The sequence below is a fragment of the Dendropsophus ebraccatus genome, chromosome 6, assembly GCF_027789765.1.
Source record: "Dendropsophus ebraccatus isolate aDenEbr1 chromosome 6, aDenEbr1.pat, whole genome shotgun sequence".
Classification (NCBI taxonomy): Eukaryota; Metazoa; Chordata; class Amphibia; order Anura; family Hylidae; genus Dendropsophus; species Dendropsophus ebraccatus.
Window position 1 is genome coordinate 25,368,810 of NC_091459.1, and position 20,750 is coordinate 25,389,559.

The window sequence follows — 20,750 nt, forward strand, 5'->3', positions numbered from 1 at the left end:
GATCGCTTCTCGAGCTTTTGGGTAAGATCAAGTGTAGTATCTGTTCTTATCAGTTTAATATCTGATACGTCCCCTATCTGGGAACCATATATTAAATGGATTTTTAGAATGGGGAGATGGGAAAAGAGCTTGCTCTGTCCTCTTCAGGCATTGATCTGGTATTGCAGTGCCTCCAGGTTCAGTGCACGAGGCCTAAGTAAAAGAATCATATTTAAAGTTAATACCACATAAAGAGACATGTCATATTAAAAATAGGTCTGTGTCCTGAATTTAAGGGGTTAAAAACAAGGAACATGCTTCTGGGGCTGCTAACACACACTCCTTCCGTGTTGACGTTTCAAACGTCACAGTATAGCTTCAGTGATTGGCTACAATGGATTCAGAACGTGCGATGAGAGAGTGTGTCATAAGCACTGGTGCTGGACCAGGTGAGCTAATTATGCCTCAAGTGACTCTGTACCCACTGTGCAGCCCACCCCCCAACTACTAATATCTTTGTGTAGCAGAAGTGAAGTCCTTTCTGGTGGTCTCTGTACAAACGCTGGTGGTGCTTTCCTGAGGCCGAAAATTTAACTTTTATTGGGGTCTAGCTGTGTCAAAAAGGCGTGGCCTGGAGCGTTTGTGCCCTAGGCCAGCGCCGCCTATGTGGTGGTGCTCTCCACGTCCCCCTGCCTCCGATTCCACCCCCTATGCGACCACACTGTGTAAGCTGTGACTGAGTATGCGCCGCTGTTTTCCCCCACAGCGCATCTGCAGTGACGTTGGCGGTCCCGCAACGCCTCTGTGGTGTGTCCTCCCCGTACCCCCGCCCCATGGTAGTGACATGCGTGGCCCTGCACCGCCTCTTCTGTACCTTCGGATAGCTGCTTTTAATCCAAGATCTGTCCTGGGGTCCGTTCAGCAGGTGATGCAGTAATTGTCCTAAAAACAACTTTTAAACTTGCAGCCCATGCCAAACGGGAGTATCTGTGCCCTAACTTTGCACCACCCCTCCATCCCTCCTCCCCACCCTCTTCGTCATTTGGAATGCCACTGGAACATTTTCTCCATGCTGAACACTGCACAGGTGCTTAACGATCCAGCCCATGTGCCAGGCTGACACAGGTGGGGAATAAGAGGCAATCTGCCTGGAGCATTCCTAATGATGAAGAGGGTGGGGAGGAGGGACGGAGGGGTGGTGCAAAGTTAGGGCATAGATACTCCCGTTTGGCACGGGCTGCAAGTTTAAAAGTTGTTTTTTAGGACAATAACTGCATCACCTGCTGAACGGACCCCAGGACAGATCTTGGATTAAAAGCAGCTATCCAAAGGTACAAGTGGTTTGGGGGGGTCAGATTGTGGGTACAGAATCGCTTTAAGGACCCATGCCATATGGGTACATCATGGAATCCTGTCACTTAAGGACCCATGATGTACCTGTGGTTCCGGCCGCGCTATGAAGTGAGCTCCGAAGCTCAGCTCACTTCATAGCACATGGGGACCGGCTGCTATACGCAGCCGGGTCCTCTCTGTTAATGACGGGCAGCCGCAAGAATTGTGTTTTTTTCCCCAATTTCACCCCATAAATTATGTTTTGGGGGTTCTGTCATACATGTTATCGCAGATGCCATTACAAACTACACCTGTTCCTGAAAAAAAAAAAAAGCTTTCACATGGCCCTGTAGATGGAAAAATAAAAGAGTTATAGCTCTTAGAAGACGAGGAGGAAAAAATGAAAATGCAAAACTCTATATTGGCCTGGTCCATAAGGACATTTTGTTCTCTGTCCTTAAAGGGTTAAGACTGGCCTTGGATAGAAGACATTGTATTATTTTGTATTATCAAGCTTTTGACTGGAACAATTTTTTTTTTCTATTCATTTACTATGTTTGTCCAGCTTTCTGAACCGTCAGATCTATCATAAATGTGCTATTTAGTTGTTCCTAGAAGCCTCTATTATGTGTTATAGTGCTTCATAATATGCATTTTGTGGCCAATTTAAGTGCCAGTGCCTGTCAACAAACCAATCTGAAATAATTATTCAGTGATGCATTGAAATTCACATTTACAGTTTTCTAATTTTAGACGTTTGATGATAGTGGGTGGATGCGTAACTAACCCTAGTATTGAAAGCTGGTCTGATTGTATGGATGTAATTGAATAAAGCTGGAATATTAATATTTATGGGTCACATTTATTTTCCTCCAATTATTATTATTGAGTTCACATCTTTCAAAAATTTTAATCTACATAACACAGCTAAAGCTTTTTGATTCTTTTATTGTCAGATTAGAATAGTTCATTTTATGCCTTTTAATTGCAAGCAAATATGCATTTCTAGTTTCACAAATGCATGGAATGGAAATTAAATATTTCTTTGCACCAAATTCACCAGATACTATGTTTCCCTCTTTTAACCACAATGTTAATTAATTTCCCCTTCGCTTTCTAAGGGTATGTTCACACTGAGCAAGTACGGCGGAATTCCGCCGTGCTCAGTGTCCCGATGTGAGTGAATGAGAGGGAGCGCACTCCTCCGCTGCCGCCACTCTCTGCTCGAAGAAGTGACATGTCACTTCTTTGAGCAGAGAGCAGCGGCTGCGGATGAGGCGCGCCTTCCCCCATGGACGGGCTATGGCACTTTCCCCATGGACAGGCGTGCCACTCAGTGTGAACAATACCCTAAGAGTTTTAAAGGTGAAGTCCGGCAGATTATAGAAGCCGACAGCAGGCAGGGGAAATTGATGACAAGTACTAACTTACCTCTCCCTGTGCCCGTGGTGAGTGTCCGCAGGACCCCATCAGAAGGTATTTTCTCCCGAGTTGTGATGACGTCACAACTTGGGGGAAAAGGCCTGCCCCGGCTCATGCTCTGTCCACTCCGCGTCCCACCCCACACAGTCACTGACTGGCTGAGCAGCCAGTCCATCAACGGGGTCGTGACATGTCAACTCCGGGTTCACGCAGCCGGTCCTTCTGCTCACCACGGGCAAAGGGAGGGGTAAGTTAGTACTTGCAAATCAATTTTCCCGCTGCCTGCTGCCGACTTTTATAATCCACCAGACTATTAACTAGTTTATTTTTTTATCTACAGGGCCATGTGGGGGCTTGTTTTTTTTTCTAGAACAATGGTTGTTTGTAATGACTCTTTCAATCTACCAACAAATGTATGATGAAACCCTTGTTTCCATAGCTTTTCTAATATTTAACAGTAAAACTTTTTTTTTTAACCAATAATTATAATTAAATTTGTCCTATTGTGACTCCTATAACTTTTTTGTGCCATGATCTATAGTTTTTATTGGTGCCATATTGGTGTAGGTCGGAATTCTGGATCGCTTTAAACAATTATTTTCTGCTCTATAGTGTGACAAAAAATCTGCAATCCTGTCGTTTTTCTTTTAGTTTACGCTGTTTGCTGTTTATGCTCGGCAACAATATTGTTTATATTGGCTCTATTTCAATACATTGGACAAATGGACACTCTACATTATTAAATATGTTTTTTTATATTTATTTTTTATATTAAATGGGAAAGGGGTTGATTTGAACCTTTATGGGGGAAGGGATTTTTGGAATTAGTAGCATTAAGAGGTCACGTTTGCTGAAATGAAAAGCTATTTCAAACAAAAGCATCTAAACATCTTTAAAGCGACTCTGTACCCACAATCTGACCCTCCCCCCAGACCGCTTGTACCGTCAGATAGCTGCTTTTAATCAAGGACCTGTCTTAGGTAATGCAGTTATTGTCCTAAAAAACAACTTGCAGCCCTTTGTCAAATTAGTGTGGCCTAGAGTGTATGTCCCCAAGCCTTACACCGCCTTTTTGTCTCTCCTCCCCACCCTTCTCATCATTAGCAATGCCCTGGGCAGTATTTTTCCCATTCATCACTTAAACTGTGAGCACTGCACTTGGGCCTTAACAATCCAGCAGAAGTGCAGTGTTCAGACTGGTGATGAATAGGAAAAATCCTGACCTGGGCATTCCTAATGATGAGTAGGGTGTGGAGGAGGTACGGAGAGGCGGTGCAAGGCTTGGGCACACACACTCTAGGCACTCTATGCACATTGGATTTAAAAGTTGGTCATTTAGCAGCCAGTTGTCAGGTGGGGGGTCTGAAATGACAAAGACAAGTGCAGCCCTAGAACTGACACCCGCCCCAGCTGGCCCTACCTACTTGCAACAGCCCTAAGCAGCTGCGGACAACTGGGTGATGTTCCCTGTACAGCAACAAGTGGAAACGCAAAACAAGACAAGACAAACTCAAACAATAAAATAAAGGTCAGTGGTTCCGAGTAGGCAACGTGCGGGAGCTAAAGTATAAAATCAGAGTCCGGGAGAGAAGTCGAGGTCACAAAAGCCAAAGGTCAAATAACATACAGAATAGTCAGGTCAGAAACGCTAGATCAAGGCCCTAGAAACTAGGCGCTATCACAGGCAGAGAACTTGAGACAAAGTGAAAGACTTATAGGACTAAAAGTCCCAGCCCAGCCCAGATACTGACAGCCTGACAGTCGGTAGTCAGTCAAATCACTGTGATCGCAAACAGCTAGTGCTGATCAGCAGGTGGAGTGCAACACTGGACACTACAACCAGGAGCAGCAGAGCGGAGTATAGCAAAAACATAAGCATTCTAATTGCTATGGACACCAAGCAGAGTGCACTGCCCAAGTCCTAACACCAGTGTTCTTTTGAAGGGTAATATAGCTTATGGTTAGATTCACACAGGACGGATCTGCAGCGGATATCACACTGCAAATTCGTAGCAAAATCTCTGCGGATCCCAAACTGTCATTTTCAATGAGATTACATACTTGCAGCGGGATTGTCTTCCCGCGAGAGTATGTAAATGTCCGCCCCCCTAACCCGCTGCCGCCCAGAGCTTACTTTACCTGGTCCGCGCTCTGCCTGCATCTGAGGCTCACAGCTCCCGTCCAGCCAATCAGTGACTGCAGCGAGGCCGTGCACTGATTGGCTGAGCGGGACCTATGGGGACCAACAGCCTCAGATGCAGCAGGAGCGGCGGCAACAACAACAACTGTGAGTGTTCCCTGTGATACAAGGCTATTTGATGTGTTCAATGTGTTTTCCATGGTACTGAACACAAAGCAACTTTCCGTGTTAGTAACTTTTTAACCTTAACCACAAGAGATATTAAAAATCGGATTGAGGTTATTTCTCCGACAAGTCTGGTCTTCTCTGATATGATACATGATCAATTTCCCATTGAAAAAACTTGCCCTTGATCCAACATATTGGCCATCATTAGGACATAGCCTAAATTAAAAGAGAGACCACCTCACTGATTTTTTGCTGGGGTATTCATATGTGTGATTTTCCCTTTTGTTTCTGAAATAAAAAGGTGTCCTTGAACTTTTTACTCACTCTTTACTGTGAATAAAACATGGGTCTGTAAGCTTTGCAAAGCATTGTATTGTTATTTTATTTTATTTACATTTTACACAGCATTTCACATTTTTTGGAATTGGGTTTGTAAATAAAACTTCATCTATCTATCTATCTATCTATCTATCTATCTATCTATCTATCTATCTACCATTGTACTTTAACTGTGTGAAGCACAGTGATTTACTAACAACAGGAAATGGTTGCATGAAATAGCAAATGTGAAAATGCAAGCATTTCTTTATCTTAGCTACTAACGGCATTCATATGTACCTGTCCTTGAACTTAATAGGGCGATAAATGGAAACATAAAACATCTACTGTGTAGGTTGCTGGCTGGGGTCACAAACTAAAAAATACTGTGCACAATAGAAAATGGTTCACTGCTAGATGTCCTTTGAATCGTGTAATTGCTGTTTATTGAACTTATAGAAATTGAAGTATGCATCTGTTTTAAAGTGCCTCTTAATCTAAAGAATTCAAATGTTACATTAACATTGGCATGAAATGTGCCCACATAAAGTGCCATGGTGTGGCTCTATCTGAGCAGCACAGGGGTGGGGGAGCGTGTTTTAGCCCTGAAGCGCTTGTCAACTTCAATGGGCTAAAATGAGTGTCAAGGCTAAAAAGAAGTGACCTATCGCTTAATTTAGAGCAATTCCTGCACCCCAATTGCAATCAAAGGGAGTAGAATTATGGGCAGTGACACCACATTGTTCTGGATGCAAAAATCATCATAGGGGCGGTGCTCAGCTGCTAACTAGCCACAGCTGGCAGGCTCATCGTTAATCACACCTCCCTGGGAGCTTCTTTGTATATCAGCCAGTAGTGTCACAGAGAGGCAGACCTTAAAGTGACACTGTCCCCCCTTTTGTGCATTCTGACTTCTCTGCACAGGTGTAAAGGGTAAATTTAGCAGTTTTCACACCTTATTTTATATCATACGTCATGGTGCTTGTTCAAGTAAAAAGTCATCTTTTATCAACTGCAGATTATGTTAAGTGGGCATTACCTCGCGGCATTACCGCCACTTAGCCCCGCCCGCAACACCACTGTTGGCCCCGCTTCCTTGGCGGCCATTGGTGGGCCGACCTAGAGGGGGTGGGGCCTAGACCTTTAGGCCAGCCTATTCCAATGGCTGGTGAGGGGCGGGGCCAATGGTGGCATTGTGGGCGGAGCTAAGTGGCGCTAATGCCGTGAGGCCCCGTCCACTTAACAGAATCTGCAGTTGATAAAAGATGACTTTTTACTTGAACAAGCACCATGACGTATGATATAAAATAAGGTATGAAAACCGCTAAATTTACCCTTTACACCTGTGTAGAGATGTCAGAATGCACAAAAGGGGGTGACAGTGTCACTTTAAGCCCGGTGCTCCCAGCGAGATATGATTACCGAAGAGTTTTCTATCCAGCAGTGGCTAGTAAGCAGCTGAAGACAGTCCCATGCCTACATAGGTAAGACAAAGTATGTTTTCAGCCTACTTTAGTATCGCTCATTGTGATTACTTCTATGACTGGAAACAGTGCTCATAGCCATATAACCCCCTATTTATAGCTGCCGGGGCAATTTTGTAGTGATTGGTTCCCTTTAAGTGTATCTACATGTGTAAATGCTTTTACTCTACTCATATTTTTAATATATTACAATACACTGTATTTCATTGAGATAGCTGTCTACAAAAATTCTAGTTGCAAAATTTCTTTAGCTTAGCTATAAAACGGAATTAATAAGAATTTGTCCCTGAACTTAAGCTGTGTGTCTGTTTGGGGGGGGAGATGTAGACCTGTCTTTGAACTGCTATTACTCAAAATGTTATTTTAACTGTACTGTGTAAAACAACAAATAGCACGTTGTTCTATTAAGTCAAGTGAGACGCCTTTGAACTGTCTTTGAACTGCTATTACTCAAAATGTTATTTGAACTGTACTGTGTAAAACAACAAATAGCACATTCTTCTATTAAAGGAGAAGTCTGGTGAAAATTTTTATTAAAGTATTGTATTGCCCCCCAAAAGTTATACAAATCCCCAATATACACTTATTACGGAAAATGCATATAAAGTACTTACTACTGCATCAAGGCTTCACTTGGATAAAATGGTGATGTCACGACCCGACTCCCAGAGCTGTACCGGCTGTGGCTGCTGGAGAGGATGATGGCAGGGGGATGCTCAGTGTCCCTCCAGTGCCCTGTGTCCCTCAGTGTCCCCCTGCCATCATCCTCTCCAGCAGCCACAGCCCGCATAGCTCTGGGTGTCGGGGCGTGAAATCACCATGTTATCCAGGAAGTGACATCACCATGTTATCCAGGAAGTGACATCACCATTTTGTCCAGGAAGTGAAGCCTTAATGCAGTAGTAAGTGCAGGGAAAAAAGTACTTTATAAACATTTACCATAATAAGTGTATAGTGGTACCTCGGTTCTCAAACTGCTTGGAACTGAAACAGTTTTTTCAAGAAAAGTTTGCTTTGGTTCTCAAACTCTTGCTCGGTTCTCAAACACTTTTCGGGCACCTAGTCTTGAAGTACTTGGAATCTGAACATTTTTGTGAGCGTGGATGGTGGGTTGTACGTGGTAAGTTTAGCACAAGTGAGGCTTCACATACAGTACTGTACTTTATAAGACTGCTGGATTGCATATACAGTACAGTAGTAGTGCAGTCAGTGCACCGCCATCTGTTACATTGCTGGGGGGCGGGGGACACTATACAGTAAAGGATAAGTGAGGAGTTAGTTACTGTACTATAATTGCTGGTTTTGTTGAATGTTTCTTGTGTATAATGTATTGTACAGTATATAGTGCTGTTCTGTAATGTACTGTAGAGATTAAACGGGTCACTTATCAATGTAATAAATGAGTATTGTGGGAAATAATTGGTGGGTGCTGGAACCAATTAAACACATTTACATTATTTCCTATGGAAAGACACTGCTCGGTTCTCAAACTACCTTCCGGAACCAATTAAGTCAGAAAACCGAGGTACCACTGTATATTGGTGAGTTGTATAACTTTTGGGGGGTAATACAATACTTAAATAAAATTTTTCACTGGACTTCTCTTTTAAGTCAAGTGAGAAGCTCTGCTTTGCTTTATAGATACAATGTTGCTATGCCTATTCACTACAGTACTCTGTAATAATTCTGTATTTTTCAGGTTTGAAGCTCAATTTATCCTTTCAGAACCCAGTGAATCATGGGCTGGACATAAAGGCCAAATATCGTTTTCCCTCCTTTCAGAGGCCTTAACACGAAGTAAAGAAGATTCATCAGTTTTTATATGTGTCTGTGGTCCAAATGGTTTCCTTGACCAAGGATTAAGGTAATTTAAAAGGGACCTTTCAGTTCTGAGATTATCAGATTATATTTTGGATATTTAGTGAAGGCATTTAAATATGGCGCTGACCTTGTAAATACATAAAGATTTTTAAAATTACATCAATAAACACTAGTGCTATGCAAGTAACTCTTTGTGTGCCTCAGACAATGAAACAATGACATGAGCCTTAGTAGAACACCTGCCTCTAGAATATACACTGCCTGCCATCTTTGAACAAGGATAAAAGCGTTATAAGGCTGGGAAAAGAGCAATTTCAATACATATACAGTATATGTCAGTTTTACATGACCCCCGTGGCGCAAAAAATGAGGGCTCATGTTGGTCTGTAGGTGAAAAAATGCAAGCGCTATGGCCTTTTAAACACGAGGAGGGAAAAACGAAACTGCAAAAATGAAAATTAGCCGAGTCCTGATGCGCCCGCACCAGAAGTCTGTGGGGCTAAAGATCATCCAGCTAGTACTGCTGTACTGGCTGGAATGATCTTTCTGAGACCGTCCGTTCCATGACCCGGCCCGGTCACAGAACAGCCGGTCTCATACTAAGTGCGCACATAGCCTTAAAATGTAAAAATAATGAATTTGAAGGGGAGAAATTCTATATCCACCTATAATATTACCAGATCTCTGTTAGTGAAAAACTCAGAACAGAACAGTTTAGGTATAGTGAATTCTGACAGCCTTACAATTTCATCAGTGTAGCCAAGCAGTAGGCAAAGCTGCTTGAGGTATAACCAGTAGAAATTGTGATCCCACAGTGTACAGTCTCAAAAGTTTTGAGAATGATACAAATATTAATTTTTACAAAGTCTACTGCTTCAGTTTTTAAAATGGCAATTTGCATATACTCCAGAATGTTATAAAGAGTGATCAACTTAACAGCAATTACTTGCAAAGTCAATATTTGCCTAGAAAATGAACTTTATCCCCCAAAACACATTTCAACATCATTGCAGCCCTGCCTTAAAAGGACCAGCTAACATCGTTTCAGTGATTGCTCCATTAACACAGGTGTGGGTGTTAATGAGGACAGGGCTGGAGATCAATCTGTCATGATTAAGTAAGAATGACACCACTGGACACTTTAAAAGGAGACTGGTGCTTGGCATCATTGTTTCTCTTCTGTTAACCATGGTTATCTCTAAAGAAACACGTGCAGTCATCATTGCACTGCACAAAAATGGCCTAACAGGGAAGAGTATCGCAGCTAGAAAGATTGCACCTCAGTCAACAATCTATCGCGTCATCAAGAACTTCAAGGAGAGAGGTTCGATTGTTGCCAAAAAGGCTCCAGGGCACCCAAGAAAGACCAGCAAGCGGCAGGACCGCCTCTTAAAAGTGTTTCAGCTGCGGGATCGGGCTACCAGCAGTGCAGAGCTTGCTCAGAAATGGCAGCAGGCAGGTGTGAGTGCATCTGCATGCACTGTGAGGCGGAGACTCTTGGAGCAAGGCCTTGGAGGGCAGCAATGAAGCCACTTCTCTCCAGAAAAAACATCAGGGACAGACTAATATTCTGCAAAAGGTACAGGGAGTGGACTTCTGAGGACTGGGGTAAAGTCATTTTCTCCGATGAATCCCCTTTCCGATTGTTTGGGACATCAAGAAGACACCTTATTCGGAGAAGACGAGGTGAGCGCTACCACCAGTCTTGTCTCATGCCAACTGTAAAGCATCCTGAAACCATTCATGTGTGGGGTTGCTTCTCAGCCAAGGGAATTGGCTCTCTCACAGTCTTGCCTAAAAACACAGCCATGAATAAAGAATGGTACCAGAATGTCCTCCAAGAGCAACTGTTCCCAACCGTCCAAAAGTAGTTTGGCGATCAACAATGCCTTTTTCAGCATGATGGAGCATGCCATAAAGCAAAGGTGATAACTAAATGGCTCAGGAAACAAAACGTAGAGATTTGGGTTCCATAGCCTAGAAACTCCCCAGATCTTAATCCCATTGAGAACTTGTGGTCAATCATCAAGAGACGAGTGGACAAACAAAAACCAACAGATTCTGACAAAATGCAAGCATTGATTGTGCAAGAATGGACTGCTATCAATCAGGATTTGGTCCAGAAGTTGATTGGGAGCATGCCAGGGAGAATTGCAGAGGTCCTAAAGAAGAAGGGTCAACACTGCAAATACTGACTTGCTGCATTAACTCTGTCAATATAAGCTTTTGTTACTCATAATATGATTGCAATTATATTTCTGTATGTGATAAAAACATCTGACAAACACACATAAAAACCAGAGGGCAGCAGATCATGTGAAAATATAATTGTGTAATTCTCAAAACTTTTGGCCATGACTGTGGAGCTCTATTGAGACAACACCTAGAATACTGTGTTCAATTCTAGGGATCTACCAAAAGATATTAATAAAATAAAACCAGTCCAAAGACAGGCTAAGCAAAAAACCTGTGAAGACTTCAGGATCTAAAATAAACAAGAAGACACAGTCTTGAGGATAGTTGAAGCAGCAATGTTTCTATTGGCTATTCTTTAATCATCGGGAACGTCTCCAGTTTGAAGGGATTGGTTATACAGATCAATCAAGGTGGCACCAATCACAGACCAGAGTTCTTTAAGAAAACATCTGGTCCCTCCAGCCATAACCTTTTCTTGTCTTAGTATGGGCACTATTCTCCTTCGTTACCCACCAATGTATTATTTTTTATAAAGGTCATTTGACCGAAAATTCTGCAGTTTGGTATACTTGTCTCTTTTTATATGAATGAATGTGGATACGTAAATGTGCCATTTTGGAAAAAATTTACTTGCAAGAGTATTAAATCAGATTTTTTTGGTGTGCAATTGATAACATTTTGGTATGGGCTATAGTTTCAATTTGATAACCACCACCATTGACTGCCGAACAGTTGACTTTCAACCTATTTCCCCACCTAAAATTGTAGTTTAAAAAGTTTTTAAACATAATCATTTTGGAAGGGAAAATAAGGTGAAGGTGGTGTAGGATTCTGTAGTATATAATATAGTTTTGCACCCACTCTAGTGTGCATGGACATATTATTTTCTACACTTTTTTTTTTTTTTACTAAAACCCTGTCAAGCCATAATGGTTTATTTCGCCTTTAACCCAAGCTAATTTGTCATACATATTATCTAGTTGCTTTTTAAATATTAAGAGCTGAGCACTCCCGATGATTTATACTACCCGTTTAACTCGTTATTCCAATATTCCTTCATTTCCTTAAAATTCGTCTTTCTAAATAAAATATTTTGGTTGTAGTATGGTATATCTCACGTATTTAAATGCATAAACACTTAAGTCACTGGAACCTAAATGTTTTCCCACCCGTACTTTGATCACCCAATCCCCATTAGTACAATCAAAATATAAATCCCCATTAGTAAATTCTAAATCTCCTCTGGTTGGTGACTTCAAAGCTGTTTTACAACTCTTACCACACTAATTCATCCCGACTGCTAGGGGACATAAATCATCCGCATCAATTATATTTCTTTCCCTAGTTTAAATGCCTGTCCAAAAATTAATGAATTCCTCACCTAGTATCTGTATCCCTATATGTGACGAATGCAAACCTTCCCTCTTCTACAACTCCTTATTAGACCTGCTAGAATCATGACTAATATACCCAAAAACCTAAGTTTTACACCATTTCAATAACCACACATTAACCCCTTAATGACGGAGCCAATTTTCATTTTTGCGTTTTCGTTTTTTCCTCCTTGTGTTTAAAAGGCCATAGCACTTGTATTTTTTCCCCTACAGACCCACATGAGCCTTTATTTTTTGCGCCACTAATTTTACTTTGCAATGGCAGACTTAACTTTACCATAAAATCCGCTGCAAAACCAGAAAAAAATATGCGCAGTGAAATAAATAAAAAAAAAAAATTTTGGGATGGGGGGGCCTTCGTTTTTACGCTGTTCGTCCTATGGTAAAACATGTTATATGTTACATGACATGTTTTCAGTAGTTTTAAACGATATGCAACTTGCATAACTTTTATATTATTTGATGGCTTTTAAAAAAATAAAACCTTCTACAGAAAATAAACGTTTCTTAACCCTAGAATGCTTGAAATCACCAATCTACACCTTTACGTAATGGGGGCCTTTTAAATCATATGGTGAAACTCACATAAATAACTTTTACAGGTAATTTTAAAATTGCAAAACAAGATATGACTAATGTACAACATATTAATTATAATGTTTTGTAGAAATCACCAAACAACATTTTTTTTTTTTTCAAATTTAAAACAAAGATATGGAAAACACATAAAGGTATATAAATGTAGAGTAAACTAGCTGCAGCTACATTTCTTTTCTAACTTTTCTTTCCAATGTTATTGGTCTTCCAATTTTCACACATTATCTTTTCTAAAGAATGTTCTTTACAACATTTTCCCCAGTGGTACAATATCGCTCAGTTTTCCTCTCTTAGGTGGGTTCATACTGAGGAATTCTCGCAGAATAAATCCGCGGAATTCCGCAGTATGTCCGCACGCCTTTCTGCCGGCTCCATAGACACCATTCTATGGGCCGTCGTATTCCGCTATCCGCCGAAAGAAGTGACATGACATTCCGCTATCCGCCGAAAGAAGTGACACAGAGGTCGAAATAGTTTCTCCACTGCTCAAAATCTCTCTGAACCTACTGTTGTCCACACAGCCCTTCTCCCCAGAGGCCTTTGAGGAAGTGATAGCTGTTTACAGGCCTACTTGGCAGTACCTACTGGCTAGGATAGACTTACCATTTCAGGATTAAGGGTATGGACTAAAGACTGCAGCCTAGTAATTTCTTCATGTAGACTAGACATGTGCATGCAGTGGACAGCAGCCCAAGTTCCAAGGCAGTATAAATACAAAGTACTATGAATAATTATAGTTAAACAAGTATCACGCTACACCAAATCGGGTATCTTTTATGATTAGTTAAACCTTTTTCCTTTGGCGATGCCCACACCAGCCATCAACCAGACTAAAGTCCACCATGGATTTTTTGGACTGGCTGTGACAGTCACCTGACTTGAACCTATAGATTATTTTTAGTAGGGTTTGTGAGCCCAAAAATATTAATGAACCGGAGACTAGTGCCCATGTAGAAGGGATGTAAGGCATGTAAAAGCTGATGTCTTACTATACATTACATTTGCAGCAAGTCATAACCGCAAAAGGATGCTCCATTTACTACTAAAGATGCTTGTCGTGAAGTAATAAATAAGTCTAAGACTGCTGTAGACATTAAAAGGGGCGTTTTGTGTTAAATTTGAAAACATTTTTTCCTATATCATGTTGATCAGATGTAAACAATGATCGCCTCCATTTAAAAGACATAATTAAAAAAGGATATAATTCAAAAGGAAAACAATAGAATTAAGAAAACCAAAGTGACAACCAGATTTCAAGATGTGGAGAACAATAAAGGATATGTACTGGATGTGAGAGAGTTCTGTAGTTCATTGGGAGATCATCCTAAGCAGATAAAATTACAGTATATGATGTAAGTAACTCAGATCAATCTGATTCCATTGTTATATATAGATCTGATAGACAAGGGGATTGTTACATTATTCAGAACACAGGCGTTGAATGTTGCTAAGCTTGTTCCATGTGTATTAGAAAAAAGTCACATAGTAATTAAAAAGGCGAGTGTTTTCTGAGAAATAATGTTCTTACAGTCTGAAAATGCTATTTTTACAGATGTTCTCTGAGGTGGTGAGTAAATGCTACAAGGATGTTTATGTTAGTAGCATGAAAGTCTCTGTAAGGGGTTCACCAGGGAACGAAAAGAAAATAAGTCTGTAAAATGATAAATAATTTTTATTAGCAAGCAACACTCTTTTTTTGTCTAGGGGTTATCATTGTAGTAAATTAAAACAACAGTCTTGTTCTTCTGTCAGAAACTCATCCTGAAATGTAGAGTGCACTTGCACAAGGATGTTGCATGAAGAAGCACCACTCAAGACCTGTGTGGGGGCAGCTTTATGCATCCCCCCCCCCCCCCCCCCCCGTAAATAGAAATGGCTGGGCCCCCCCCAACTTACCTCAAACCTACAAGTGCTCGTCAGGAGTGCTTGCAATTAAAGGAACATTTGAAGCACCCTGAAGGCCCACAGGGTGCTGCAAATGATGATGGAGTGTATTGCAGAAGTGGGCCACCGAGCCCCTTGATGCGGTAGGCCCCATAGCAGTCGCAATGGCTGCTATGGTGGTAGTTATGCCCATGCTCCAGACAGTGACTGAGATATTGCGAGCTGGTTGTGGAACAGCTGAGAAGAGATTGTGTGGAGTGATTTTGAGCAGTGCTTTCTGACACAACCAGTCCTATAAAGAAATCACTGTGCAAAGTCCTAACATAACTCTCTCTCTCTCTCATATATATATATATATATATATATATATATATATATATATATATATATAAATTATTCTCATAGAAATTTATTGGAATAAGTATTCATTTGTTGTAGCATATCAATAGCGAGGTTGGATGTAGAATAGGGTAAGTGCCCCTTAGCCGATAGATATGGCCCTCCTCTTTTCCTGTCTTTTGATGCCCTGATTAGTGAGGGATGGGGTAGTTACAGCTGCAACAAGGAAATAGATATATATAACAGCATTAACTCAGCTGCTGAGACAATTCAATACACAGAAAGTATATAATAAGAATGTAAGTACATATTACCAAGTTTGTCAAATACCAAACATACTTAGTTCGGCTACTAAGACAATGCGATACAAACAGCTGTATGGTAAGAATATGTTGATTTCTGTTCAGAAAATTAGTTTCCTTAAAGGGAATCTGTCAGCACCTGGGCTGTTCCCGAGGTGCTGACAGTGTAGTGAAGGTGTGTGTCCATAATTGTGTGCGGTACCTTTCTTGTAGCCAATCGTGCCATACTTTTTTTTTTTTTTTTTTTATAATCTTGCCCGTAACTTGCGAACCAAGTGTCAAAGATAAATATTAATGAGGCGTTCGTGCCGCACTTTGGCACACCTTACCACGCCTCCTCCTCCTTCTTTTCATTGCATATTGATTCAGGCCAGGCCTCCTGTGTCCCGATGACGTAATCTTCAGGGGCGCATGCGCCGTTGCTGACAAGGGCCACGTGCCGACGCGCCAATTCGCGCATGCTACGGTTGGCTACAAGAAAGGTACCACACATAGTTATGGAAACACACCTTCACTACACTGTCAGCACGTCGGGACCAGCCCAGGTGCTGACAGATTCCCTTTAAGTTCCAGCAACTTTGTTTTTAAAGCTCCCATGTGTTTCCCCAGCTTTTTTTTTATCTGGGTTCATCAGGGAACATAATGGAGCAGAGTTGAAATGTTGCATGATAGGTGAATATACAAGCCTGTTTTTCACTACAACCTTGAAGTGCTGCGTATTGTTGAAGCCTTGTATCTGAGCTGAAATAATGCCCATACGCATGAGTGGTACTAGGTAATGGGATACAGTGCATCCCCAGATAACTGGAGTTAACAAGATAACATGATACTATACAGGTGTCGTACAGCATGATTATACTCTAAACAGAACGAGCTCCGCTTGCTAATTAAAGCTATTTATGATTTTTATACTGATTTATTTCTTTTTGTTCTTTAACCAGGAAACAACTCTAATTGAAAAAAATGTTTTTTTTTTTATTACTGTATTCGGTTATTAAAGCTGCTTCATATTCTTATTTTTTCCTAATGTGACTGTCCACCTTTGAACACCATGCAGTTTTTGAGTGTAAACCCAAGCAGGTTTCATTTTACCAGAGCTCATTAAGATATAAATCATGATCTGTGACCAAGACTCTCACCAGACTGACCAAGAGGATGCTGGGGCCTCCCCATCTGTGATGGAAATCTATACAAAAAATAAAAACTATCCCTTAGTCTACCCTTCATTTGTATCCTAAACTCTTACATTAAAGTGTCACTGTCATTAAAAAATTTTTTGCAGAAATCAATAGTCCAGGCGATTTTAAGAAACTTTGTAATTGGGTTTATTAGGCAAATATGCCATTATCTGTATTTAAAAAGACTTTTCCTAGGTCCCCCCTCTTCTTTCTGTCATCCACTGCTCATCAGGAAATCTCGACTGTCTTACATCAGTCGGATCCTGTCTGTTCTATGAAGAGGGGAGGAGGAAGGAGGGAGATTAGTCGCAGCAGAGAACAAAGGATTACACAGTGGGAGCCACTGAAAGCCTGTATTCAGAGGTCAGAGAGGTCAGTGCTGATGTCAGAGGAGATAGCCCAGTGATGTAGCTGTAAATTAACTCTTGTTGTCCTGTTTTGGTGCCTCATCTCCCTCCACCCCTCCCCTCTTCATAGAGAACAATGATGACGGGGGAGAGCTTCAAACTGCTTTTTCATGATAAAAATGCATTTTTCAGTTAATAAACCCAATTACAAAGTTTCTTAAAATCGTCTGTACTAAATTTTTAACGACGGTGACACCTCAACCCCTAGACGACCCTGGGCGTACCCGTACGTCTAGGGCCGCCTACGGGTATTCAAAGCGGAGCCGCTGTGGCCACGGTCCCGAGTGCCGCATGTAGCCTAGGACCGCGCCACGATCGCCGTGCCCGCTAATTAAGTAATCAGATGCAGCTGTCAAAGTTGACAGCTGCACCTTATTACTTGTATGCGGCCATCCCTGGTGTCTAGTGGGGTGGATCGCCCCCCTGGGACGTTGTCCCGGAGAAGCGATCCACACATCCTTTATCGGCCAGGGTCAGCACGGTAATGGCGCTGATCCCAGCTCGGCACTCGATTGCTTCCGACTGCAGCAGCCGACTGCAGTGCCTATCTCATTGATCAATGCTGTATAACTATACAGCATAGATCTCATTGAGAGATCAGTGTGCTTATACTAGAAGTCCCCCAGGGGGAATAATCCTAACCCCAGGGGGGCTTCTAGTATAAGTTTAAAAAAAGAAAAAAAGTGTTGTTAATAAAAAAAAAAAACGTCCCCTAATAAAAGTTTGAATCATCCACCTTTTCCCATGTTATAAATAAAAATTAATAATTAAACATGTTTGTTATCGCCGCGTGCGTAATCGCCCGAACTATTAATTTATCATATTTCTGAACTCGCAGGGTAAACGGTGTAAAAAAATCCCAAAGCGCAAAATTGCGCATTTTTGGTCGCATCAAATCCAGAAAAATTGTAATAAAAAGCGATCAAAAAGTCACATATGCGCAATCAAGGTACCAATAGAAAGAACACATCATGGTGCAAAAAATGACACCTGACACAGCCCCATAGACCAAAGGATAAAAGCGCTATAAGCCTGGGAATGGAGCGATTTTAAGAAACATATATTTGTTAACAATGGTTTGAATGTTTTACAAGCCATCACATAATATAAAAGTTATACATGTTACATATCGTTGTAATCGTGACAACTTGAGGAACATATATAAAGTAAGTTTTACCCCAGGGCGAGTGTCGTAAAGACGAAAAAAAAAAATAAAAGAAAAGAAATGCGGTTTTTTTTCAATTTCACCACACATTGAATTTTTTTATGGTTTCACAGTGTACTTTATGAAAAAATTCAGCCTGTCATTGCAAAGTACAATTAGTGGCGCAAAAAATAAGGGCTCATGTGGGTTTCTAGGTGAAAAAATGCAACTGCTATGGCCTTTTAAGCACAAGAAGGAAAACCGAAATCGCAAAAAATTTAAATTGGCCCGGTCCTCTAAGGGTTAAAATAAGTACTAAAAGAGTCAATAATGTCCCTAAACCAGAGATATTTGCAGTCAGGAAAAGAACTTTGCAGCTTATAGTCACTTTTGTGAGAACTGCCTCCCTCGTGCCATACATCGGCCTCCTTTAAAACAAAGCACCCAAGATGTGCTGTCTCAAAATGCAAGAAGCGGTCGCACATACACTGTGCCCTTGTAAATAGTGCCTTAAAGGTCTTTACTCTGGTAGATTGGTGTCACTGGTGCCAGACATTATTGTCTAAAGACATTTGCACACACTGCGCCTCCCTGTGGACATTACTTAAGAAAGGCTATGCCCCTATAGATTGTACCTAAAAAGTCTGTCCCCCTGTAGATAGGACTACACTTTTCATTTATAAAGTCTTCAGGCCCTTTCACTTTTTTCACATTTTGTTATGTTGAGGCTTTGTGCTAAAATCAAACAAATTCAAGTTTCCTCCAATCAATCTACACTCAATACCCCAAGGTGTAAAAAATAAAAAAAAAACACTAAGAAAGATGGATTTTTCTGAAGAATTGCAGGAAAATCCAATTATTCACCTAAAAATAGGTGCAATGCCCTTCATAAATTTCCCTCATTGAGTGCAAAATAGGAGCAAATTAGATTTTTTTTTAATTTTTATTATTTTAGAGCAAGGCTGCAACATAAAATGTGAAAAAACTGAAAGGGTATAAAAACTTTTGAAATTTTTTTTTATTCGCTGGTTAGGCTGTACATTTGTGTCTATTTCATAAGGATATAGATGTTATTGAGTCAAAGGGGAACTGGGACGGTATCCTGCTCCTTTAACCACTGGTTGCTGTTGCTCTAACAACTGGTTTGGGCAACTTTAGATGAATCGGCTGGATCCCAGTCCTGCTTGTAGAAACCATTATGGAAGTAGTTATGGGAGTAGGGCTGTTGCCCAAGATATTTAAACCTTAGAGACCCCCTCTATATACAAACCATATATATACTTTGTATTTTAAACTACTGCAAATTGCTAAATTTCTAACTGATCTATTTTAACTGTTTTTTTTCTAGATTTTTAGAAGATCTTGGCTTTTCCAAAGAAGAAATTTTTGTTTTCAAAGACTAAGTATTCTTATGGTTTCTGTCTGTTTCATCAGCTGCTGATAGTCTATGCATCTTTGGTGCTATTTGCTATGCACAACCACCATCGTCAAAAGAAGGAAGAATTGAGATAACTTTTTTTTGCCTATTTTCCTCTCATTTTCTTCAGGTTAATGTACAGTGATTGTTTTATAACTTTGAAGTTATCAGTTATATTCCTAATAGATACAGAAGAACACAATGTCTTCCATGTTTTCTCATTAATTTGGAGTAGGACATCAAAATCCTTAATAATAAACAAACTTTTGGTACTAGTAATGTACAGGCCCATTATTTAGAATGTAATGATGTGTGCTGTGTGATGGAAGTGGGTACTGCATAGGAGGTGCAAAATTGTTCATTTTGCACTCCTTAGAATATAAAGTGAGTGGCATTGCATACAGTGTATGCATCACCACTCTCTATTGTACAGACGCAGAGAGTCCATCTACTTAAGTTGGGATTAAATACCAGCTGGGGGCGTCTACCGAATTATGGGGGTTAATTAACTACTGTGGGCATCTACTAAAATGGGGGGTAGGGTAAAATAACTACAAGGGGTATCAACTACTTGGGACATTTTTTAATTCATATCTTTATTTATAAAACAATGTATTTAACAACTTTTTCCAGAAATACATGACACACTTTTTTAGTTACATAGGATAATCATTAATTAGAATTAGATACTTAAACCAAGCACATATCCTAAATATAACATTTTCCAAATAACTTTCCCAATCCCCGACCCTCCCATCCCCATCCCCCCATCCCCATCCCCCCACCCCCCTGGCTCGCGAGAGGGAAAAAAAAAAGGAAATTATTTCCCCATCTACCATTTCTGCCAAAACCGCCGAAATGCCACCTCTCCCTTACTCACCTTTTTTGGCAAACCAGACATATTTGTAACTCTTTACTTGAGAAACCACATGAATCTACTACTCGGGTCATTTACTTTATTTTGGGGGTTTAACTACCAACTAGTGGCAAAGAGGGGATTATCCATCTACTAACCTACACCTACTATTTTGAGCCTAACATGTATGAAAGATTCTGTGGAGAAGAGTCCTGGTTGGAAGAAGTCTTGACATAGGTAGGGCTAGATACAGCATAAAAAGAAAGAGGAAAACTCCAAGATGATGCTCCCGGCGAGTCACTAGATGTACCTGCAATAGAACATCTTGTACTTTTCTGTGTAGAGCTGGGATCACCACTAAATGGGTACTAT

The 20,750-nt window shown here is 40.8% G+C and overlaps 1 protein-coding gene and 1 non-coding gene across 3 annotated transcripts in view; both read left to right on the forward strand.

The window, feature by feature from the left end:
* Positions 1 to 19,792, forward strand: part of CYB5R4 (cytochrome b5 reductase 4) — a 112,517-nt gene extending 92,725 nt beyond the window's left edge. The window contains exons 15-17 of one of the 2 annotated variants that reach the window (XR_011363484.1): positions 8,543 to 8,707; positions 14,004 to 14,203; positions 19,454 to 19,792. Coding sequence is in view for 1 of the 2 variants with exons in the window: in XM_069973535.1 (XP_069829636.1) it covers positions 8,543 to 8,707; positions 19,454 to 19,508 (220 nt within the window). In the remaining variant the exon portion in view is untranslated. The remainder of the gene's footprint in view (positions 1 to 8,542; positions 8,708 to 14,003; positions 14,204 to 19,453) is intronic. The other variant, XM_069973535.1, reaches the window with a different exon arrangement.
* LOC138796127 (U2 spliceosomal RNA) lies at positions 2 to 192 on the forward strand. The gene has a single exon (XR_011363735.1). It is a non-coding gene; the product is annotated as a U2 spliceosomal RNA (small nuclear RNA).
* Positions 19,793 to 20,750: the final 958 nt, after the last annotated feature.